This window comes from Epinephelus lanceolatus, chromosome 18 (assembly GCF_041903045.1).
Source record: "Epinephelus lanceolatus isolate andai-2023 chromosome 18, ASM4190304v1, whole genome shotgun sequence".
NCBI lineage: Eukaryota > Metazoa > Chordata > Actinopteri > Perciformes > Serranidae > Epinephelus > Epinephelus lanceolatus.
In genome coordinates, this window is record NC_135751.1 from 24382264 (window position 1) to 24408364 (window position 26101).

The window sequence follows — 26101 nt, forward strand, 5'->3', positions numbered from 1 at the left end:
GGAAGTTAGGGGTGGGGGTGGATGCCGGTAAGAAGGGGCAGTAACAGCAGTCGATCTCGTCGTACCAGTTGCAGCTCATCAACGCTATCAAGCCAAGACGGTGTCCTCTGTAACAATCTTTTACTTTCTCTTTTCTGTCCGAACTCTCCCAGATGTTGCATGATAGAGCTCAAAGCATGTCTTATACACACACACACACACACACACACATGACATGCATAGCTATTGTGATTTACTACGCGAATGTGATAGTGATCTTATCTCTTCGTACTCCCTCCCTAAGTCTTTCTCCGTCTCTGTTATAGTAAATCTGCTCTGTTCTGTGAGGCTTTTTTTGGTTTTCATTGCACAAATCCCTGCTTCGGTCATTAAAGCAGATGATTTAGTGTGGGTGTGTTGGACAGTAAAACAAGCGGTCCACCCGGGACAAAGGGGAAAGGTGAGGCTGAGGCCTGGGGCCACAGGCAGACTGCGTGCACGATGCTCGGCTGTTAGATCTACATCATGATGCGAGGCAGGGATGCAGAACTTGAATTTGATGTCTTTACTTGAACTGAACTTTTTCAGCCCTGCGAGTCACACAAACCCCGTTGTGTGATTCTTTTTTTCTCCCAAAAGATTGCAATCCGGTTTTGTGTTTCCAAATGTTGTCTTTTTCGGAGATACAAGATGCTCATCCAGCACGAGTGGAATTTCTGCTTTTGAGATACGAGAGAGATCAGCGGAGGCGAGGAGAGTGATAAAGTGGCGTTTTAGATGGACCAGAAAGAGCAAGTATGGACACATAGTCACAGCCGACGAGGTGTGTGTCACAGAGAGATGAGTCACATCGCTTGGCTCCAGAGACCTACAGGCTGGTAGACAGCGGGACTGATAAACTCTGTTAACTGACTCTGATAAAGCAGAACTGGAAGACACCACGGAGTCAAAACATGCGCGAATGAGGATCGATGAAAGGCGCTCTGTTGAACGCCTCAAGAATGTTTTTGTAGCTCCAGTCGAGCGGGAATGGAAAAAAAACGAAGGTTTGAATAAGTTGTTTTAGGGTTTATATTTCTCTCTTTATTTTTCTCGTCCCCTCTCTCGAGTCGACCCTCTCGCTCATTTGCACACACGTACTCATGCTTGAAGGAAAAACAAATATTGAACAGTCATGTTTTGTGTCTGTAAATTACTGGGTTTTATGGTTCTAGCATTTCCAATAATCCTGTCTTGGCTGTCCATGAAGGAAAGACTCACACACACACACACACACACTCAATCATACACATAAGGGCAAGTGTGGTCTAAATGGTTTGGATCGTCCAATGTGAGCTTTGGTACAAGGTCAAGCTCTACCATCGTTCAAGGAAACTTTGGCTGAAAATTTGAGCAACATTTGCCAAACATATTCATCAATAAACATCCAGATCATGTGATATCTCAGTTCAGCTGTGGCGCGCTCCAAACTGTCGGCCGTGTTTTGCTCTTTAGCAGTTGAGAGTCCATCCGAGAGTGACCACGGTCTGTTTAGCTGGACAGGATTTTAACAGGGCAGTAAGTCATTCATCGAGCCAGTTATTGGCGGATTGTGTTTTTAGAGTAGACTTTATTGAGTGGTTCAGTGTGTGCGTGGCGGAGCGGCAACAGTTTGCACTTTTCCACAGTAGGAAAAATAGACTAGAGTGCACCTAAGGCTGACATCATCCCCAAATTGTTCCCTATAACAAATCAATGCACAGTGCGGAGTGACTGATTCAGTGGAGCCGAGTCAAAGCTGAACTTATGATCTTGACTTTTAAGCTATGCCTCTGGTATGCAGTATAATTACTGTGCAATGCGTTATATCCACGGCTGATTTAGAGCCTGAAATTTCAATTTTGTGGCTTATTCACTGAATTTAAGTGGATTTATACAGAGGCATTTGTAGGTCAGATACTAATACAGATTATGTGCAATTCAAATGTCCAATAACCACCATATCGGCTGATGTATTATATAATAAATAGTCTTTTCCATTAGTCTTGTTCATTCATCACTGGTTTGATTTTATGACCGGATTTATTAACAGCCTTTCCCACCTTGGCTTCGTGTTATTTTGCAAAAATGACTGTCTTTGCCATTGGTATTGGCTTGCATGTAAATGAGAAAGATTTTAATGGGACTGCTAATGAAACACTTAACCTGAAGAGACAGGTATTTGTTAAGGAAAGTGGTTAGCCGAACGGAAAAGTTGGACATGATTTTCTTCTCTATTTTTTTTTTTAGCAAACTAAGCTGAAGCTAGGTTTGCACTCAAGGCAAAAGTCATGCAAAAAAAGGGATGTTTCTGGCAACTCTGCGTTTCCAGAAACATATTTCTCCAGACAATTTGTGTGCTGTCAAACGAGAAAAAGCCTCCAGACTCTCAGGGCTTGTTTCACTGTAATTTTTGCAGAATTTATTTGTGGCTTCCTGGCAGAGATTTTGCTGATCAAAGTACATCTGCGAAACACTAATATTGGTGGATGATCCATCAACTGCTAGTTGAGAGTGCAAAACAGGTCGCTGTTTACTCGCTTTCTCCGAAACACCTCTGTCTGTGTTTAGCATTTAAAATGCAACTGTGACAGGAACCGGACTTTCCTCCGGTGACCTGACAGCAGAGTGGGTCGTCGCAGTCGTGACCCTCACCTCTCTTCTTTCTGCCCTCTCTGCCAATGCTTCCTCTCTCTTCTCTCGTCTGAGGCAGTCGTGGCAGCTGATCAGTTCCCAGGCCCCCGCCGACAGGTCATATAATGGTCATCTAGCATGAGCCCTTGATGCTGAACCCCAGGGTTAACGCGGAACGCATCTCTTCCGGGGCTCCGCAGCCGTCAACAAGCAGCCACAGATGCAAATACTTGAACACATGACAATATGACAATGTTCTGTCTAAGCTGTCTTCCTTTTATTAAGTGCATTTTAAATATTTCCCATTGGTACTTTCACACCCTTAGCTGCCTCTCAGTCTGTTTACCCTGACACCCGCATGGCCACCCACATCCTACCTACAACAACCCCACCCCCACCTATGTCTGCCCTTCCGCCCTCCCTAGTCCACAGACTTTATAGTCAGTGACCTGACTGTTTTACAGCGTAGCCAGTCTGGACCAGTTTACCACGCACTTACAGCCAGCCCTGAGTGTTTGTGAATGTGTGAGATGACATGTAATTTGGAAGATGAGCTTCTAATGTCTCTCATTTATCGGGGATAAGTAGATCCGTGTGCGTTTAATCGGCCTATGTAATCATGTGTTTCACCAGTTGAAGCCCCGGTTTTCTCCCTCCGTGTCTCCTCTTGTAAAAATAAAGATTTTCATTTTTCATGTCAACATGATGCAAAACAGACGCGCTGTCCATCATGCGGTCAGACAGCATTGTGTGTTAAGTTGTCTCGAGATGTCTCTAAGTGTCTATTATATTGTGAGGGGTTGTTTTTCTACACATGCATGATATTTAGCAAAGATCTGCTATTTGGCTGACGCAGTAGGACTGTCTTGTAGCGGACTCATTGTTTCCTCCCGCAGAGAGGGATTAACTGTTGATTGGGGCTGCTTGTGTCAGTGTGAAGATGGAGCTGTGCTGACGACAACTTGGAATGGCGATGAAGCGTTGATCTGTTTCTTGAGGACACGAGGGAAATGACTGCTACTTGGCAACTTTGCATGTGGTTATATGTTGAATTGAGAGGGTGTGTGAGAGGGTTGTCAGAGGGGTCACTGCAGCCCTGTTGACACAGGACTCAGTGAGTTTAATTAAATCCCGAGCATGCTATACATGTGTGCCACTACATGAATTTGTGTGTGTGTGTGTGTGTGTGTGCTGGTTGTAAGGGGCCAGAGAACGGGGCCCGGTGGAGCGAGGAGAGAGGGGAGAGCAGCCGCTTGGCAGCCTATCTGAGAGCCTCGTCACTGGTGCTCAGAGGGGCCACAGCTGGCCCCTCTGAGCACCAACAATCCTGGCTTTTCTTCCCCTCTCAGGAACGCAGCGCGTCAACTCTAATTCCCTTCTAATGAACTGGCTACTGAAGGTAGCTAGGCAGGCAGCACATTTATTAAACACACACACACACACACACACACACACACACACACACACACACACTGGCAACAAAACACACAGACTCAAACACAGTGGAGAAAGTATGTTGCATTTAGGGACATTTCACTGCTCAGCAGGATGACTGTGCAGCTTGACGCCTGCAGCGGATCCTTGAACTCAGCGTGACTTAGAAGCTGCAGTCAGTACCAAAACAACAAGAGTTGTGTTTTAGCCTTTAAGACCATAAAAGAACTTACAGTATCCCTGGTGTGTGCATCTTATCTGTTATCATTATAATTGAGCCACAAAGCTGGGGGTAAGTTAATATCGCCTGTCTCAAAGGTAATCCTGAAAGACCATCTGGATAAGAAAATATTCTAATTATATATGTATTTACATTAAAAAAGACAAAATAATGTGTTTGTATGTTTCTGTGTTCTACGTTTAGAATCCTACTTAAAGGTCCAGTGTGTAGGATTTAGGGGCATCTATTGGCAAAATTTTATATCCATACTTATGTTTTTATCAGATTATAACTGCCTGAAACTGAAGGCCAAAATACATGGGGCATGGACTCAATGCTTAACGTAGGCCCAGAACGGACAAACCAAACACTGACTCCAGATAGAGCTGTTGATGTTTACATGTCGGCCACCGTAATTCTCCTACAACTTGGCACACAGGAGATGTTTTAGTTCTGCAGCCTCACCACTAGATGCCACTAAATCCGACACACCATACCTTTAAGTAGAAGTATCCAAGCTGTCATATAAATGTAGCTGAGTAAAAGATACAACATTTGCCTCTGATATGTAGTTTAGTAGAAGTATAAAGTTTAGGGCTGCCCCTGACTAAGAATTTTCCTAGTCGACCAGGAGTCATCATTTAGGGCATTAGTCGACTAGTCGCCTGCATGTTTATGATAATAATTTAATAATTAAATTATATATTTTGGGTGGGGCAACACAATGGTTTGAGTTGAAGGTGTGAGAAAGAATAGTATCAGTAACATTGTTAACACTGTGCTACATTACAGAGAAATACAAAACCGTACTAATGAACCTTCATTAATATAGGCCTATATTTTATCTACAAGTGCACGTCACACACTGAGTGAGCCGCCTATTAATGACGCTGTCGGCAAAGCAGTAATGATTGTGCTAAGTGGCTAATGGGCATGTAACTACTTCCATGTTTCAGATGATACGTCATGTTTGTAGTCGTCCAATGAAGATGAGTTTACATTTCACCTTGGGTTCGTCCTTGACCTTCTCAAAATGATCCCACACTTTGGATTTCCTGCCCGACATGTTATTAACTAGCCTGTGGGATAACTGCAGGTACCAGCCCTGGAAATTAGGGGCCGTACACATGCCGTCTTCAACCACCTGGAAAAAGCAAGGTCGGACTCTAGGCCCTACTCTTCTGCCTTTTTTGTGCCAGCTTTCAAGAGTGCGGCAGCAGGCTGCCTCTGAATTTCCTCTCCAATCACCGTATCATAGCCTTTTTACCTGAAATCCTGAGTGCAGAGCTGATCTTCTTCTAGGCGCTGTTTATAAGTGTGTAGGCCTATCGTCTGTGGGACAGATGTAAAGCTCTGGGTAGCCCTGCACTAACATGATCAACCTTTCCATATTTATCACAGACTGATATTTACGGAAGAAGGGAAGGATATCTGTCGGCTGTGGTGGTTTGTAAAGTGACTCCTGTCTGCTGAGCATGGCCTCTTCCTGTGTCTGTCCTTTTACATTATATTCCTACATGGTCCATTCACATAGGTTTTGATTTATTTTGACAAGCCGTAGAAGCCTTGAAAGAGTTTAAAAGAGTTTGTTTTTTTCTGCGATTAAGCCACCAGTCAAATCTTGCCTACTAATGACCTTTCTGGTGGACTAACGTTTGGTCGACTATCGGGGTCGAAGTTGAAGTTCCATAAAATATATGGTAAATACTCAAGTGAAGTACAAGTACTTTGAATTTATTTACCAGATGAGTTTAAGAGTCTTTGAGGAATCTGGGAATACCTTAAAAACAGTGGTAGGACTTGTTAAACGACCTTCTGGCATTTTGAAAGATTGTCAGAAATGATTATCAGCTCTGTTACTGGAATATAATGATAATACATGAGAGGTACATACTGGGACCAATAAGAACCAGGATGTCATTCGTTTTGCTTCCTCAGAAAGAAATAATAGAGCAAGCGAGCCATATTCATACTGGTGAATAAAATCAAGTGAGACAGCGTTAAATTAGGACAGTCAAATGAATTTGAATTTGAGGCTGTGCAGCGTTCAACCATTGTGAGTTGAAGCCGTAGCTCCAAGTTGCCCTCGCCGTGACCCTGTGGTTCAGCTTTTGTGGTGCAGGCTTTGGAACTCTGATGCTGCTAATGGAAACATTTAAACACATTCAGACAGCACAAGTGCAGAGGTCTGACTGATCTGTGAGTTTGTGAGTTTACAAAGGTGACAAAGTTCATCAGCTGTGATATATTGTTTATTTGCTTTTGGCTCACTTGTGGATTGTTATGCTTCGGAGTTTGAATGGACCAATCATTGCCAAACCATTTGTTTGCTGTTCAGAGGACCTTTTCCATAATTCTCTTCACTCTCATATCTGAAATGATTCCTCTTTTTTTCCCCACATATTTGCAGAACTCTAGAAACCAACCCAGGATTTCCCATCCTGGAGACGGTTGTACAGGTCTAGTGTTGTTCCGTTATGAATCCCATTTAATCACCAGTGGATTATTCCGCACCAGTCCTTCCATTGTCGGGGTAATGTGAACACCCATGGCCCTGCAGCATAAGTGTGCATAAAACCATTAGCTGTGTCTAACTCCCTTACACAAAGAGTAATAACACTGGAACAGAGAGTGTGTGTTCTGTCACTGCAAACAATAAAGACAGGAAGTGGGCGGAGTTATCATGAGAATAAGTGGATAATCAGCTGGTCATATGAACTGTCACCATTAGATAGTGATTACGAAAATAATGAAAAAGCATGTGTTTATATGGTCATACTTTTAAATGGGAGATACAGCTGTTTAGTTGCAGGCAGCTGTTCATCATACTGCATATTTTTAGTGATTAATTTCATACTGCGGCAGATCTGCCACTTTATTAATCTGCTGCAGGTTGTGTGTATGTGTGGGGGAGAGAAAGTGAGGCCTACTTACACTTAACGGTGTACTAAGAGAAAGGATAGGTTTAAATAGTCCGCCTCATGCTCCCATATTGGCCATTCCCTTTTTTGCCAGTAGTGTGCAGTGGTGATCCAAAGGGGTGGCCAGCGGGGGCCACGACCACCCTGATACAGCAGCAATACATGCTGGCCCACCACTGACTGATTATCTCAACAACTATTGGATGGATTGCCATGAAATTTTGTATGGACATTCATGCCCCTGTAAATTAAAACAACCTTAACCTTTTATCCAGCACCATTTTCAGGTCAGAATTTTCCAAAAACGCTTTAGTTTCTGACCAAATACCATCAAACCCAATGACCCATCAGCCTCAGGTGTACTTTGTGTTTAAGTGCTATTAAGCAAGTGTTTGCCTGCTAACGTGATAAATTAAGTCTGGTGATCATTATAAACGTTACAACTGCTAAACATCAGCGTGTTAGCATTATCATTATGAGCATATTAACGTATTACCATTTAGCTAATTTTCAAAGAACAGCTGTGCCTATGAGGCTGAATTCCAATACAATCCTTACCTTATCTGCAAAATGGCTGCAGAAGCAACAAAAGAAACCTAAAAAAATGTCATTGTCATTCATCATTTTATCTTATTTCATTGTAGTTCCAATGTATTATGGTTCTTTTCTTTATAACAAGCATAAAAAAGCTCTAGTAGTGTGCTGATATGTTGGTAGCTAACTAACTAATGACAAATTGTTATTGCTGATTTGTGCATGCGTTTAATGGGTTTTTTGTTAGATGCCTGAAAGGTCTGTGGTTAACACAAGCTTAAGAGACTTTGATGTTTTGTACTACGACATAAAATCTGTTAGTAAATGCCCCAATTGAATGAATTTGGAAGTTGTTTTTTGTCTGAAAAACACAGTTGCTGAGTCGCATAGGATCATGGGTAGTGAGTAAATGTGACTTCACCAGTTCTCACATATCTTGTAATTAATAGAGTAACAAAAGTCGTCTTAGCGCTATATCTTCGTTGTATTTTATCTTCAAACCACTAAAAAAAAAAAAAAGGTTGCCAACAAGTGGCTAAATCGGACCAGAGAATGTCATACACAAATGTGGCTTTACAGCGTCATTGTGTTGGTGACCTTAGTTATTCGACTGTGGTGTAGTTCGTTTATAGCTTAACGTTAGCTTTTTACTTCACGTTGCTTTACATTCAAAAATTATGGTGGTGTGAATTTGTGAAGAAAAAAAATTCTTAACAAAATGTGTAAGTGTCCCATTGGCTTTTTGAAGAGGGAACAGGGCAACGCTAACCTACACGTAGACCTACAAAAAAAACGTTATCACTGGAACACTGCAGGTTTTTGTTTTTTTTAAATTTGATGACTTATTTGGTAGACTGATAGCGTGGAAATTAAGCTGTGAGTGCATCACAAGCATCCATGCTTTTCTATCTCCATCAGACGTTTTGATAATACCATTATTGCCATAGTTACATCTGTTTATATAAACGCCATTGATGACTACTGATGATGTATCAGGGTTTCAAATGGTTGTCCCGTTTCACAGGGGAAGATTTCAACCACTACCCCTTGTAACTCTGCTCTGAGGAGCAAAAATGACAGGGAGGGTTAGAAAATTACAAGTGAGGTTTGGCCTACTGTAAGTGAAACCTCACAGAGCTGCTATCATGGCTGTAGACTCCTAATTTTGTTTTTCATTGCTATATAAACAGATATATAGCCAGGAAAAGGTGGATGGATTCAGAAACAAAGGGAATAAATATAGCACCAAGATTTATTCACATTCCTGTGTGTCTCTATCAACACTGTATATTCCAAGAAAAACCTGTCATGAATATTCGTGTCAACCACAGTTTTTAATAAACTGTTTTTCCAGGATTCTGGACCATAGCCTCTGATGTCAAAATTTGAGCAATGTAATATCTTAACCCAAAATATACTTACATAAAGAAGCTTCACCCAAAAAATAAAAAAGAGCTTTCAATGAATTTGATGTCCAAGTGAGTGTGGGAAAAGTGTACTGACCTAATGTTTATCAGGGTAACCCAACATGCACTCTCACCCTTAAACTCTAAAATCAGTGACTCCAGGCTCCCACCAACACGTCCACTGTTCTTGCTGTGACCAAGCCTGAGTGTCCCTGTGACCCAGTGTGATAATCCAAACATTATTTTATGGCTAAGATGACTCTAGTTCAGTCTAAAACACTAAGTCACCACAGGCCAGTGGGACAGCACAGACCGAAGCTGGACGAGCTGCAGGCCCGCAGTCTTTGCAGGCAGGAGGCCTGATAAAGTGAGTTGTTTGAGTTCACAGTTCAGCAGACCCTCCACCCCCAGTGATAGTGCTCCTCCACTGACTCACTCCCACTGACTGGGTCTGACATAACCAGGGGGCCGATAAAGACGGAGGGAGGGGTGGATGACGGAGAGGAGAAGGGGGAAGTGAAAATAGAATGAACAGTAAATAAAGCTGAGGTCACACCACATAATTTAAAGTCTAATTATGGCCTCAATTTGAGCCAATTTCAATGAAGACTGGTTTCCAATACTGTGGAAAGGCTCCACTGCTGAGATTGATGATTGAAATCTATCAGCTTCAGATCGAGGTTAAGGAGGGTCATAATAATTCAGATAAAAAAAAATACTTAAATGGGGGGGGGGGGCATGTTGGCAGAAATGGAATATCATAGAATAAGTATGTTTTCTTTAGTTTATAATCACTTGAAAATAAGAATCACTGTGTTTTTGTTACCTTAGAAAGAGCTGTTTACGTCTACACAGGGAGCAGGTCCTCGTCTCCGGAGATTGTTCTGTTGTACCCCCATGTTTCTACAGTAGCCCAGAATATACACTAGCTCTGGATAGGGTCATTTGCATTTTTGCATTGGCCACCACATTCTCACTCCGATCTCGTCACATATTGACGTTTGGCCATGGACTTTCCACGTCCACATACGACGTGAAAGGTACCCTGGGTGCGTTGGTTGTTGACCTTCCTGGGACACCGTGTCAGGTTCTGCCTGTTACATGCATTGTCTTCTTTCAGAATACACTTCTGTTTTCACGGGAAATTTACCATTTACATACAGTCTCTTTCAAAATAAAACCACCCTGTCAGTACAACACCGCAAATTGAAATTTTTTTTTCCTTCAACAACAAACACACGTGGTTAGTTTTAGGAAATAACAACAGGGTTTGGCTTTTACAGGACACAAACACCACTCTCTCAGGTGAAAGTCGTGTTTGTTGGACCCATCCACCACCCCTCCCGCCCATCCTCAACTTTTATCACCTTAACTTGCATCCTTGTCCCGCTGTGTTTCCCCCTGACGCTGCCAGGCACCATTAAACTATAATGGCAACTGACTGCGTATCATGCCGACGTTAAAGGACACCTTTTTTCGTTGGTTTCTGACGCTGCAAGGCACTGCCCAAGCACCGGATTTCAATGACTTTGGAGTGAGACTGGGCTCAGTTAGCAGCCTCTCAGTGACAAGCCAAACACCATCTGAAAAACACTGATTTGTATTGTGAAACTGCTTTATCCAGTGTTTTTACTGGTTTAAGTCACCAAGTCCATTTGTTTTGGAGAGGAAGGGACCTCTGTGGATAATTCGGCACCTGGTAAAAACCTCCCGAACAAAGAACATTGAAGGAATTCTACCCAGGAGTTCACGCTTGGCACATGGGAGAAGTTTCAGCTGGATGCAGTCTGCAGTCCTCAGCACTAGATGGCACTAAATCCTACACACTGCTCCTTTAAATTGTACAAAAAAAGAAAGAAACATCAGCAACTGCTACAAAAGTGTTAACATGCAATAAATTAAATTTACAATGTGGAGAAAATCAATCAGGATGAAGCAGTTAATTGCAAACCACACAATTGCAGATCTTTTCATAGCTGGTTAGGATGTTGAGTGTGTGCCCATCTCAGTATAGAGTGACCCTGTGTAAGCCAAAAAAAAAAAAGTCTAAAATTTGAGAAGTAGACAACCAGCTGCTTTGTTTTGGTTTCATATTCCCCGAAGGCCTCCTCTCTCTTTCTTCTCTACTTTCTGGCCAGCTCCTACCTGTCGACTGGAGCTTATTGTGCTTTCTAATGTGTGTTTTTAGCAGCAGGACCGGCCTAGCTAAAGGCCATGATCTCATACGACAGAGAAAGGTCCCTTTGACTGATACTGATCTGGTCATAGCTGCCATAGCTCAACCCATAACCTTATACCTCTGCAGGCTGTTTTCATTAGCTCAACCTATATACTGTATATAATACACTACTGTGTGTGACTGATGCTATCAGTGCATCTGGAGGAATCCATGTGTGCTCACACAAGCGTGCAGTGTGTGTATGTGAGAGTGCATATTCTGTCATGCTTGTAAGCACATACATGTACGTGCACAGCATTTTCTCTAAATGCAGTATTTATATCAGTACCTGACTGTGTTTCTGGAAGGATTTTGTGTGTGTGTGTGTGTGTGTGTGCGTGTGTGTGTGTGTGTGTAGCCGTAACTTGATTGCAGTGCCTACTCTTATTGTCCGATGACTGGACATTTTCGCCCAGCTGAACTCTTTCAACTCTGAGGTTTCACTTCACCACAAACCCAGCTGCAGATGCCTAGTCACGTGCACTCCCAACTTCAAACACACACATACACACACACCATTTCTGCATTTGTCTGTCATCCACATCTCCTTTTGTCTCGCCCTCCATTAGCCAGTTATTCCACTGATTTACACTATCTCTCACATTATCAAACAACAGCAAGTTCTTAGAATCATAATATACCTGGGCTGACTCAGACCCTTTCACACACACACACACACACACACACACACACAGATGCATATTAAAGTAATATACCCATCATATCTGCTGGTGCTGAAGGCTGCTGTCATGAGCAGAAGGTCATTTTACGATGTGTCTGTGTGAGAGGAGCGGTGTGAGGCGATGGCAGATGAGGCAGGAGGCGGGCTCTCTCCGCTCTCTGTTTTGTGTAAACTCTGATAGGAGCAGAGTGCCAGTGACAGACTGAAGCCAGGGGGATTTTTTGGAGCATCGGGCGGCTCATTGCACAGCGTTGGAAGAGCTGCAAAGGTGTTGAGATGTTAGTGGGTGCAGATAGGCCTGAGAGTGCGAGAGTGGGCTGCGCTAAATCATTCAAGGAGGAGTTTTTTAAGCTGGTATTGTGGATGTCTTTCCTTCAACGTTATATAACACTATATGATATCTAATTAACGTGTGTGTGTGCATGTGTGTGGTTAAACCTGTCCTAGTCACACACCCAACGCGGAAAAGGGCTTATGTCTGGATTAGTGTGTCAGGCTGGATTTGGTACTACACACACACTCGTGTTTACAGCCTCTCCTCTAAGAGCATGAATGAGGCCTGTAATAGTTTTTCTTTTCATTCATGATCAGCCCATGTGATCGAGATCTGCCTAACACGCCCGCTCGCTCCCACTCTTCACCCTGCATGACTGTAACTGCAACCTCTTATTAATGCACATGCACATACATGTTTAAGCTGTGTTATTAGCACGTGTATGTTTGTGTGCTTGTGTGTCTGCGGGCGTAAATATGCGCACGCATGCGTGTATGTTTTTTCCCGTGTGGGAAAATGAGCTGGTGGTGAGGTGGAGCATGAAAGCGATAGTAAACAGAGGCCATTATCAGTGATAAAGCTCCACTCCTATTATGTGGCTGTTTGACTTGTTGTACGTTTACTGTGAGAAAACCAGAGATAAGGACGCAGAGAGAGTGAAGGCAATTTGGACGCACTGATTTGGGTATTGGAGGCACAAAGACATCACGGGGCGCGAGGTGGTAGTGTTGTTGAATAGGAGAGGAAAGAGTGAGGCAGGGAGAGGAAGACAGGCAGCGGAGAGGGGTGTGGGAATGGAGGTGTTTAGGGACTCCCTGTGGACAGACTCCGACATGGGAACACACACTCGCCCTAATGAAGCGTGGCCGCCCCTCGCTGACTTCATAGGCAGAGGGAGGGATGTCAGAGAGAGGAGGAGGTACAGGTCTGAGACGGATCCATTTTGTTGATACATCATGGACAAAATGGTATGGATGAAAAATACAGATGATGACCTGTAAGGTGGAGCAGGGGAAACAAGGAAAGAGGCCTTCTGATAACAAGTCAGCTGTCATGTGGGTTAAATACCTTGGTTGGAGCAAAACATTCGCATGACATTCAGTAACAGTATTCTCTATTCAATCTCCAGTGCTCTCAGCAGGTTAAAACAATTCATGGACTAAAAGTCAGTCACACTGCCAACTGTAGCATTTTGCTTTTGTGTTTTGCCACAGATTTTTTTTGGCATCTACTGTGTTTTTTTATTTTATTTTACCTTTTTTAACCAGGAAGTCCCATTGAGATTGAAAATCTCTTTTACAAGAGAGATCTTTCTGCCTAAATACACTTTATAGCCACTTTTCATGTCGCTGTATGTAGTATTTTGTACTTTTTATTTCTAATTTTTCAATACTTTAGTTTAATAGTAGGCAATCATCATTTCTATGATCTTCAGGTTTTTTTAAGTTCCCTATTCATACAAATTTATATAGATATCTACCATGTGTCTATTTTCTTTTATTTCACTTTCCATTTGTGGGATCAATAAAGGTTTTCTTAAAGGGATATTTTGACAATTTTCAACCAGGTCTGTGTCACTGCAGATGTGGGGAGTATGTGCAGATAAACGGCCATTGTTCTTTTATATATACAGTACAGGCCAAAAGTTTGGACACACCTTCTCATTCAATGCGTTTTCTTTATTTTCATGACTATTTACATTGTAGATTCTCACTGAAGGCATCAAAACTATGAATGAACACTTGTGGAGTTATGTACTTAACAAAAAAAGGTGAAATAACTGAAAACATGTTTTATATTCTAGTTTCTTCAAAATAGCCACCCTTTGCTCTGATTACTGCTTTGCACACTCTTGGCATTCTCTCCATGAGCTTCAAGAGGTAGTCACCTGAAATGGTTTTCCAACAGTCTTGAAGGAGTTCCCAGAGGTGTTTAGCACTTGTTGGCCCCTTTGCCTTCACTCTGCGGTCCAGCTCACCAGGCCAGTTCATCTGCCGCAGCACTCCATCACTCTCCTTCTTGGTCAAATAGCCCTTACACAGCCTGGAGGTGTGTTTGGGGTCATTGTCCTGTTGAAAAATAAATGATCGTCCAACTAAACGCAAACCGGATGGGATGGCATGTCGCTGCAGGATGCTGTGGTAGCCATGCTGGTTCAGTGTGCCTTCAATTTTGAATAAATCCCCAACAGTGTCACCAGCAAAACACCCCCACACCATCACACCTCCTCCTCCATGCTTCACAGTGGGAACCAGGCATGTGGAATCCATCCGTTCACCTTTTCTGCGTCTCACAAAGACACGGCGGTTGGAACCAAAGATCTCAAATTTGGACTCATCAGACCAAAGCACAGATTTCCACTGGTCTAATGTCCATTCCTTGTGTTTCTTGGCCCAAACAAATCTCTTCTGCTTGTTGCCTCTCCTTAGCAGTGGTTTCCTAGCAGCTATTTGACCATGAAGGCCTGATTCGCGCAGTCTCCTCTTAACAGTTGTTCTAGAGATGGGTCTGCTGCTAGAACTCTGTGTGGCATTCATCTGGTCTCTGATCTGAGCTGCTGTTAACTTGCCATTTCTGAGGCTGGTGACTCGGATGAACTTATCCTCAGAAGCAGAGGTGACTCTTGGTCTTCCTTTCCTGGGTCGGTCCTCATGTGTGCCAGTTTGGTTGTAGCGCTTGATGGTTTTTGCGACTCCACTTGGGGACACATTTAAAGTTTTTGCAATTTTCCGGACTGACTGACCTTCATTTCTTAAAGTAATGATGGCCACTCGTTTTTCTTTAGTTAGCTGATTGGTTCTTGCCATAATATGAATTTTAACAGTTGTCCAATAGGGCTGTCGGCTGTGTATTAACCTGACTTCTGCACAACACAACTGATGGTCCCAACCCCATTGATAAAGCAAGAAATTCCACTAATTAACCCTGATAAGGCACACCTGTGAAGTGGAAACCATTTCAGGTGACTACCTCTTGAAGCTCATGGAGAGAATGCCAAGAGTGTGCAGAGCAGTAATCAGAGCAAAGGGTGGCTATTTTGAAGAAACTAGAATATAAAACATGTTTTCAGTTATTTCACCTTTTTTTGTTAAGTACATAACTTCACATGTGTTCATTCATAGTTTTGATGCCTTCAGTGAGAATCTACAATGTAAATAGTCATGAAAATAAAGAAAACGCATTGAATGAGAAGGTGTGTCCAAACTTTTGGCCTGTACTGTATATATAAAAGAACAATGGCCGTTTATATATATATATATATATATATATATATATATATATATATATATATATGTGTGTGTGTGTGTGTGTATATACTCAATTTTTGTTAGTTTCTACGAAAAGAAAAAAGCAGACAAAACCAATAACATCATAGGTAAATGTGAAATGCCCAACATCCAGCAAAACAGAAAATAAGAAGAAGCAAGGTGACACTGTAGTACCACTGACAACAGGTCCTTTAAGATCACAAAGGTCCTTATGATCCTTAATTTTGATTCCTGGAATCCAGGGTGGAAATCGTCCACTCATGTATGAGCTATCATCCATCTTGTATGTCTAAATACTAAGGGGATAAAACAAAATTCACCAAACAAAATAAACGCACAAATAAACAAGATTTCCATGTTTTCCAATATTCTTCACATTTTTAAGCGGCATGTCTCAGGGAAAAAGTCAGCTGTTCCATAACATAAATGTCCTTAACTATTTCTATCCATTCAGAGGTTGTTGGAGACTCTTTACTCAACCATTTCCTCTTTATTGCTTTTTTAAAACCTGCTAGAAGTATTTGTGATAAATATCTGTCCTGCTTTGTTGGCCCAGTTGGCATATTTCCCAAATACATTACACTGAAGTTAAAATCCAGCTCTAAACTCCTCATTGATCTGACCTCTGTAACCACATCTACCCAGGAACTCCCCACCTGTGAGGTAAGCAAAAATCAGCCGGATGACATGAAACCAAAGACTGTATAAAAAGCATGAAGCACGTCAGGGATGAGGAATTTCATGTCATCCAGCGGATTTTGTCTGGTGAATGGGGCGGGGAGCCCCGGGAGCTGGCGTCACAGGGGGAAGCCAAACAGTGTTCATCTGCACACATTTTCCCACACTGCAGTGACACAGACCTGGTTAAAAATTGTCCAAATATGCCTTTAAGATAACATTCATTGATCCCACAAATGGAAATTGATACATAGTAGATATTCTATATAGATATATAGTATGAATGGGCAACTTAGAAAACTAGAAGATTATTGCAATGATGATTGTCTACTATAAAACGAACTAAAATTGGCAAAGTATCCCTTTAAGACTCTTTCTAACCTTTCCAAATAAAGGAAGAATAAAAGAGACCTTTTACCCACATACAAGGTATTCTTTATTTTTTGGAAATCATTTCTTCTTGGCAGGCTGGCTTACCAAAAACTTTTACGCCTTCCCAGTCATGACCGGCATTCAGCTGTTTCTCTGTCTGCCATTACTGCAAAACTGCCAAGGGCCAAATTACCTCCAAAAATGTAACACAAGACTGAACTGAAAATAATACCAAGATTCTCGTCACCATAGTTTGGAAAACATATGTGCGCGCAACAAAAGGAAGTGAGCTATTACAACCACAGACTCGTGGCAGCCAGATTTTAGTGACAGAATGATCCTGACCTCATGTAGCTTTGTTGAAAATCTTCCTCTGTTTTCATACGGATACAATGCTGACACACAGTCACACTGTCTCTGTCACTCTCGTACGCAGCGCAAACCATTGCGTGTCACCATGTGCAGTTGCTTAAGATACCCAACCTAAGTCTGTCATTATATTGTCATACATGGAGCATTACATCACCAGTCTGTCACTCTCAGTCGATTTGTGGAGACAGCCGAATGGCGTTCCTCTAGAATAGCACCATTACACAAGGTCGTCATCATAAGCCAATCACTGGAACTGCCTCCCCACTTCAATCGGCCTATCTGTGGCCTGTGATGTGGAGTGGTCACATCAGCCACCACTCTGTCCTCTTCCTGTCTGGAAAACAACACAGCGCGCTGACTGTTGCTCTCATTGATAAAGCGAGGGGGTAAGAAGGAGAGAATGAGAGATTTGTCAGCTGTGCCTGTTTGTGCACGTATGCCTCTTTCTAAGCCGTGATTTCCTGTTTGGATTGTTTACTACAGTACTTTCCTTATTGAGTTTAAAGCTCATTCAGTTTCCTCATCCCTCAATCTTCTTACCTCAAATCATGAGAGGAGGCAGGTGACTGCGGCCTTGTTTAGGCCTGCGTGGGCTGCGGTCTGAGGCTAGGGCTGCAACAATTTATTAAAGTTTTCAGCTATTGAATTAACAGCCAACTGATCTGATAATTGATTATTGGTTTGAGTAATTCTTAAAGAAAAGTTAGTAGTTTCTTTACTCATCTGTTACAATAAACTGAATATCTTTGGGGTTGTGGACAAAACAAGACATTTGAGGACGTCATATTGACCTTTGAGAGACAGTAATAAACATTTTACACCATTTTCTGACAATTTAGAGACTAAACAACTGATTAATTAATTGAGAAAATAACCGACAGATTAATCGACAATTAAAATAATGGTTAGCTGCAGCCCTCTTCGAGGTATAGCTGGATTGACGAAAAATTAATAAGCAACTATTTTGCTAATTAATTAAACATTTCCCTTAAAGATTTAAATAAAAATGTTTAAATAAAGGTCAAATGAATGGAAAAAATATATTAAGATTTGTTGTTTTTCATAGTCAGTGTGATAGTAAAGTGAATATCTTTGGGTTTTGGACAGTTTTTCGGAAAAAAAGAAGGTTGGAGACGTTGACTTTGGCTGTAGGAAACTAGGATCTGTCCTTTTGTTGACTAAAATGCATCAATTGATTTTTGAAATTCGTTTTAGATTAAGTAGTAATGAAAATAGTCATTAAATCATAGTTTACAAATTTAAAAATGTAGAATCATTAGTTGCAGCTCTTGTCCAATCCCGCCTTGAGTGTCTGTTTTTCTTTGCCTACTTCACAATTTTTCCATCTTTAAAGATATTCCCAGGAATGGCAATTGATGGGATTTTTGTGACACCAGTGCCATTATTGATTCTGCTTATCGGTTTGATTCTTTATTGATTCTCTTACTGATTTCTGATCACCTTTCTGTGTGGAAAATAGTAGGCCTACACAGGTTTTCAGTGTCAACCTTCATCATCTAAAACTGATGAACAGCAATTGCTTTCATTTAGTTTTTATAGTCAAAGAAGAAATCAGCTGAGCCTGCCTGTGTGGCACTAATGTTATTATAACAGGATATTTACCCTCTCTAAGGGACGTGGTGCTCGGTTAGTAAGCACTGTGTCAAATAGTGAAGTAATAATAATAATAGCACATTCCTGGCGTTTCCACCCTGACTCAAAATTACAAGCAGCACTGTTGTCATCTTTCTTCGTGAAACTGAGGCCAAGCTTTGGATCATTCCCTCCTCTCTGCCATGACTCTTTCTAGTTGTACGTTTCCAGCAGCGTAGAGGCATGAGTTTGATGTCATTGTTTTGCAATGCGCAACTTTTAAAAAAACATGTCGGCATTGATTAAAGGGATAGCTAAGCTCGGAGGCACACGATGCTGATGAATCAGGCAATTTGGAACCTGTTTTTAACTAGAACCAGTTCCCGAGTCCCTTTCCTACGTATTCATTGAGTTTTATGCTGTATTTGTCTTTGATAATAATTTTTTTTCTGCCTTTATTGTGCAGGTTAAAAGCACTAAGCAGTAGAAATCAGTGAATGTGACTGAGTCAGACTCTGCATTTGTTTAACAGAGTTTTTTTCTGACTGCAGATAAAGATCAGTGAGAGAAATCACAGCGTATGTGCTGACCTGAAAATAATACATTAACACCTTTTCCCTAAAATTGAGCGATTTGCTCCATCTAGTGGCGCCTTTATGAAACTTCAACCTGCAGAACCTGTGACTACAGATGGCTTACTGAATGGGTCTAGGGGCCCAAAGTGTCAAGGGAATGTCACCCAAATTAAAGCGCACCACAAAGACACTCATAAAGACCACAAAGAGATGCAAAGAGACACAAAACAGCTACAAAAAAGGGCAAAACAACCACAAAGTCTGTGTGTCTTTCTCCTGTGTAGGAGAAGTGGGGGGCCTCTCTGTGCCTAGGTGCCCATTGTCTCATAATCCATGTATCCCTGTAATATATTTAAATGTAATAGTAAATGTACTGCATCAGTGTGCTGTTTCTGAGCATGATTTGGTCTCTCTCTGGTTTCTCTGCTTTCAGGATGATGATCCCTCTGTTTGATGATGACACTGGTCTGCTCGCACTGGCCGGCATGGTGAGATAGATTTTTATTAGTGTTATCTGTCAGGAGGAAACTTTGAGGAAGAGTTTTTGGCTGAAAAGTTTAATGTCATGTACTTTAAAGGTCAACGGTCATTAGTACCATAAGTATTTAACTTCTGTGCTGATGATCTTGTTCAGACAGGTGATAAACTGTCTCTGATTCACTACACTGTATGACTGAATGATGCTCTCTCTCACACAGGGAGACACCGTGATCGATTGCTTCGAAGTGTCCAACTCTGAGCCGTTCCTCACGCAAGGTAAAGTCATCCTTTAATTGTCTGGTCAGATTATTACATCTCTCCCTCCTAGTATCTGATCCTTTTCTTTGTTTTTCTTTTCTCTACATTTTACCTCCATAGTGAGCCACTGTCTGACGGACTTCTCAACACGAGGAGTCGCCATGGTACCCAAGCATGTGTTGGATGTCATGTCCTGCGAAGTGATGCGCGTGCTTCAGCTGACAGACAGCTGCATTGTGCCGATCAGCTATCAAGTCCCTCGCAAGGTGTGTATGCGCACAGACACTGCTGGGACTCCAACATGTACAGCAGATTCATCTAGAGCTGGGTATGAATCAAAGTACTGATACCTTGACCTTGACTTTGATACCGGTTCCTGAACAGTACTTTTTTCTATCTGCGTTTACACATTGCTCACAGTAGTTAGCAGCTTAACATGGTGTTTTTTAGATGAAAATTTGGTGCCAATTGACAAAGCATTTTTCAATACTCGATAGTATCAAAGCAATTTGGTCTGTGCCTTTAACTGCTGAAGTTCAGCACCCAGTCCTAGGTTCATAACCTCTGCAGCTAATGTACATCTCTGCACTGGTATTGCATGTTTTCCAGCAATCAGGCAGCGAGTTCCATGATGATCTTTACCCAGATACAGTGGGCACAACTCCAGCCATGTCTGCTGAGGAGTGGTGGAACGGAGGGAACAAGCAGGTAAAGGATGTCTACTCTCAGTAAGTTTATCTGTCCTTCACACTGTAGGGATGCCTCACACTATCAGCTCTGTGTCCTCAGGTGGAGAAAGTCAGCCTCCACCCAGACAAACAGCCCAAACCAAAGGCTCCAGCTGCAAAGCAGACACCTGCTAAGAAGGAGCTGACCAGTGGGGGGAGCAAGGAGGTAGAAAATGTTTTAGTATGACTTGGTGTTGCATCTGACCATTAAGATTACACTGGCTATCCATTAGAAGTAATTGTACAAGTGGATATTCTTGGTGCAATCCTAAATGTGGTGTAGTTGAAACTTTTAACATCCAGCCACTGTTCTACAGGATCCAGCACGTGGCTGCTCCACCTCCAGTAGTCCTCTGACCACTCCCAGCAGCAGCGCTGCCCCGTCCCGCTCTCCCTCCTCCACCTCTGGCCTCTCCTCGGGCTTCCTCCCAAGCCCCAGTCCCAGCCAGAGCGCCAAGGCCATCCAGAACATGCTGGGTATACACACAGCACACACACTCACACACACTTGAAATCTCTCATTCTGCATTATGGTGTTGTTTAGCGTCAAAGCTGTTGATTTAGGATTATCTCTGATTCAGGGCCGACCTCCAAGTTCCGTCACATCCAGGGCGCAGTGATGCACCGGGACACACACATCACCAACCTGAAGGGCCTCAACCTGACTACGCCAGGTGAGAGCGACGGCTTCTGTGTCAACCGCGAACGAGTGGCAGTGCCTCTGTCCATCTCTGGGGGCCAGATCGCCGTCTTTGAGGTAAGGCAGCTGCTCGGGATTAAATTAAAAACTGTTGTCGGCCTAATGTTGAGGGTTTCTTTTTTCCCTTGTACTTAAATACTTTAGAAATCAGACTCTAGTGTACTGTACATGAGTGCGTGACTGATTGTATTCCCCTCCTCAGCGCTCTCAGCCTGGCAGGCTTCCAGACACAGCCCTGCCCACCATCCAAAACTCTGTCAATGTGGTCGACTTCTCTTGGGACCCCTTTGACACACACCGGCTTGCTGTGGGTGAGTGAATACATGTGCTGTGTCAGCGTGAGAATCTGTAGCTGTATGTTGTGCCGTCTGTGTGTGCTGATATGTGCAGGAGTGTGATTTGACATGCCGTCTCTCTGTCTGTGCTAGCTGGTGATGATGCAAAGATCCGGGTGTGGCAGGTGCCAAAGGGAGGGCTGACAGAGACCCTGACTGAGCCTGAGTTCATCTTGCAAGGTACGATTCCACCCTCAGTTTAGTTTAGAAAAAGGTTTTTGACTGACAAGCCTGGCACACACAACAGGAGAAGTTAAAGTTAACTGACAGCTGCTGTGACCCCTCGTAGGCCACACGGAGAAGATTTACTCGATCAAGTTCCACCCTCTGGCCAGCGGACTCCTGGTGTCTTCATCCTACGATCTCACAGTCAGACTATGGAACCTGGAGAGCGAAGAACAGGTCAAAATCCTTACCGGACATCAGGAACAGGTGGGTGACCAAGATATAGACTGTTTGCACAGCACTTTGGACATTTGGATATGTTTGCTTAAACATACTGGTGTTAACGAGGCAAACTCCATTTTACAAGTCTCTTCTTCTTCGTCTTTCTTGTCTCTTGTTGTGGATTGTATTCAGATCTTTGGCATGGCCTGGAGCCCAGATGGTAAGCTCTTGGCCACAGTGTGCAAAGACGGGAAAGTTCGCATCTATGATCCCCGCAAGTCCACTGTACCTGTGCAGGTATGTACAGCACACTGGGAAATATGGGAAGATGCAATTAAAAAAAGATGAGCTTTGTCTTTTTATTTTGACACTTAGATTTCATTAGGTCCTTTTTGTCAAAAGCAATAATACAGAACATCAAGAACATTGCCAGGAATTATGACATTCATCATATCCAGATAGTAGACATACTCTGTTATGGGTCATAGGCTGGGGGTCCAAACAGGGTCCTCCAAATATATCATCCATTTTGTACATCTTGCAATGTAAAAAGAAAGTCTTCGTTGGAAAGTCCGTCTTTCCAGCTTTGCACACCGAGTCTGTGTCAATAGTGTATTACTGTTTTGTAAAAGCAATAAGATGCCTGTGTGATAATACACAGTGAGTTTGAATATGTGAGAGGATTGTCAGACAGGAAGCAGTTCATTACAGTGTTGTTTGATCAGTTAAATAAGTTTCTTTTTGTTTCATTGACACATTAAATCTTCAATTACATATCTTACTTTTTTTTTAGGAGGGTCCAGGTCCTGAGGGCCACAGGGGAGCTCGTGTGGTGTGGGTGTGTGAGGGCAAGTACCTGCTGGTGTCAGGATTTGACAGGTACTGAGCATGGGAAAGATTTTTTTTCTCAAAGTGTCATAAAGTAGGAGAAAAATGTATGTATAGAAATATATATGTAACATACACAGATCAGCCAGAACATTAAAACCACTGACAGATGACATGAACAATACTGACCATGTCGTTACAACGCCATGCTCTGCTGGGAAACCTCTGGTCCTGGCATTCATGTGGATGCCACTTGAAGCACTTCACTAATCCAAAGACCGCTGCTGACCAAGTTCCCCCCCCCCATAGAAATGGCCCGAGGAACATGGCAAAGCGTGCAAGGCATCAACCTGGCCTCCAAATTCCCCTGATTCCAATCTGATCGAGCATCCGCGGGATGTGCCAGTACCCAACCGACAGGTCTCAAAGGATCCACCACCAACCCCCAGGTGCCAGACTCCAAAGCACAGCCCCAGAGGTCCCATGTCCATGCCTCGACATGTCAGAGCCGAGTCCGATTCAAAAAGGCCCCACTGTGGATCAGGGGTACCTCTGGGGTACTGGCATGGCCCACGAATACTCAATCAGATTGGGATCTGGGGAATTTGGAGGCCAGGTCGATGTGTTGAGCTCTGTGTCAAGTGGTATCCACATGAATGCCAGTAGCCAAAAGTTTCTCAGCAGAACAAACCACTGCTTTTATATATGGCCTCTACAGTGTTATCAGAGCAGCAGCGGGTCAGTCAAAAGAAAAGTTCACAGCTGACTCTTTCTTGTCGTCCTTCTGCAGTCGCAGTGAGAGAGGACTCTACCTGTACTCTGCTGACTCCCTGTCCTCTGGAACCGTAGCCAACGCCTCTATAGACATCTCCCCCTCTACTCTCATTCCTTTCTACGACCCTGACACCAGTGTGGTCATCCTCTCTGCAAAAGTGAGCAAATTAAAAATCAAACTATCGTTGCATATACGATACATTTGAAAATCAAAACTGAGAACAATGTAAGAATTAGATGAAACCTGCGTGTTTAATTTGTGTTCCAGGGTGATACCAGAGCCCACGTTTATGAGGTTTGCCCTGAAGATCCGTATTTTGTTGAGTGCAGCAGCTTTAACACCTCTGAGCCTCATAAGGTAGTGAGCTGACAGCTTCTGTTGTCGTATTTTAATTGATGTGTCACTAAAGCCTGTGACATGTTTGTGATGCTGTATGTGCTTTTATTTGCTAAACTCAGACACTTCCTGATTGTTTCCTGTCCGCAGGGCTTCGCCTTTCTGCCCAAGACAGAGTGCAACGTGCGGGATGTGGAGATAGCAGTGGGAGTAATGCTCACCAAGACAACCATAGAGCCAGTGGCCTTCAGAGTGCCACGGGTCAAGGTGAGCCAACTGCACCACCCAGTGGACTTCATGTGCATGCTTTCCTTCCTGCTGGTTATTTCTAGGAAACTAGTGCATAGCCTGTTCAATCATGCCTGTTGAGAATGGCTGATTGATCAGCCTGTGGTACAGCTGTTGCAGCTTTCTCGAGAAATGCACATAGGACCAACATCACTCTCGACAGTGTGCTTCTTTGGGTCCCAAACAGGCTTTGACGTAACAAAGCAGATCCCTGAAGCTCCGCCCCGGCTGCTGCACTGAAGCACAGAGTTAGTTTGTTCACTCAAAGTTTACTTATACTGAATGTGTGGCGTCTCCAAATCACCCCAATTTAGACAATGCACGTCCTTGGGTCCCCGGTAATACACCCGCCAAGTGTCAAGTAGATCGGACGAACGGTTCTCCAATCAGACAGAGATTCTTTGCTCTGTAGTGAGAAGGTTGTTGCTTTAACTGTGTAAGGTATTAATAACTCTATGTGTAACTCTGTGTCTGCAGAAAGAGTTTTTCCAGGACGATGTGTACACAGACACCGCAGTCTGGTGGGAACCGGCACTGACTGCCTCTGCCTGGCTGTCTGGCTCCAACGGCCAGCACAAAAAGATCAGCCTGAAACCTAAAGACATGACGCCAGGTGTGGACACAGACATTATGAATACACACCATGTGACTTTGCCTGACACAGCTCTCGCTCCAGATGATGATGATAACTTCTACAATCCACATGCCAGTGTTTGATATGACCTTGTATGTGTTTGTTTGTGATGCTTTAACTCTTAGTGAGCGAGGCCCCCAAAGAGGCTCCAGTCAGGAAATACCTGCCCTCATCTGTTTACCTGGAGGAGAAGACTGATGAACAGAAGAAAGAGGAGGTGAGGATGAGCTGCATCGTGTGTGTCGGCCATCTTTTGTACATAAATTCACTTCAGAGTCATCATGTACATGTTACTTAAGAAAAGTTGCCGTGTTTATGTACTGAGTATGTGTATGTACATCCCAGCTGCTCAGTGCCATGGTGGCTAAGTTGGGGAACATGGACGACCCGCTGCCACAGGAGTCCTTCGAGGGGGTCGACGAGGACGAGTGGGTGAGTGAATGTGATGGAAACAGCTGTGAAGTCTCGACTCTAATGACACTGTGTTCATGATTTAAGCTGCACACTCTGCCTCCACTGTACCAGTTACATACAGTAGAATATGATGAACATGCATGCAATCGCACCAATCGGCTCAGGGTTCAAAGGTTTAAATACTCGTGAAAGGCGTCTGAAAGCGGCACAAGACAAGTGATGTCGCTTCAGGTTTTAACGTGTTAAGTCAACGCAAATTTATTCCATGTCTCTAATCCATCTTTGCTAACTGTGCCTGTTGTGTCGTCCAGGATGACTAGAGGAGACGCCATCTTGCCTTCGGTTCAATTATGGTGCCAACAGCCGAGAGGAGAGAACAGATCAACTGTCAAGTCATGTTGCCATTTGCGCGTGCGATGGTGCCACCCACACGTCCTCTGAGCTCAATCAGCTAACATCTCAGCGCACAAACAACACTGTACAATGTGAAAGTATAAATGACATGCGAAAAAAAAATCACCATAACTATAACACCCTCTGAGATTAGTATGTATCACAATAACTGTTAAGGTTTGGAAAATCAAATGTCATGTTGTCTAGTTTGGTGTTCGTCGTATTCGACTGCATGAAATTTGATATGAAAATCATTTTCAGCTGTAATCCTTAAATATTACAGAGGTCATTCTGGGATAAATCTGACATTGTAATTGCTTTGTTTGTCACAAAATTGTCTCACTATACATGATGTTATAAAAGAAA

General features: G+C 43.0%; 1 protein-coding gene across 1 annotated transcript in view; it reads left to right on the plus strand.

The window, feature by feature from the left end:
* The window catches only part of coro7 (coronin 7), a 156787-nt gene extending 130686 nt beyond the window's left edge, over positions 1–26101 (plus strand). The window contains exons 10-28 of the mRNA XM_033644121.2: positions 19613–19667; positions 19878–19935; positions 20038–20183; positions 20527–20625; positions 20707–20811; positions 20963–21122; positions 21227–21402; positions 21548–21656; positions 21774–21860; positions 21970–22112; positions 22260–22364; positions 22861–22946; positions 23686–23827; positions 23938–24027; positions 24157–24273; positions 24772–24907; positions 25054–25145; positions 25274–25360; positions 25654–26101. Coding sequence (XP_033500012.2) covers positions 19613–19667; positions 19878–19935; positions 20038–20183; positions 20527–20625; positions 20707–20811; positions 20963–21122; positions 21227–21402; positions 21548–21656; positions 21774–21860; positions 21970–22112; positions 22260–22364; positions 22861–22946; positions 23686–23827; positions 23938–24027; positions 24157–24273; positions 24772–24907; positions 25054–25145; positions 25274–25360; positions 25654–25662 — 2002 coding nt within the window. The 3' untranslated portion in view covers positions 25663–26101. The remainder of the gene's footprint in view (positions 1–19612; positions 19668–19877; positions 19936–20037; positions 20184–20526; positions 20626–20706; positions 20812–20962; positions 21123–21226; positions 21403–21547; positions 21657–21773; positions 21861–21969; positions 22113–22259; positions 22365–22860; positions 22947–23685; positions 23828–23937; positions 24028–24156; positions 24274–24771; positions 24908–25053; positions 25146–25273; positions 25361–25653) is intronic.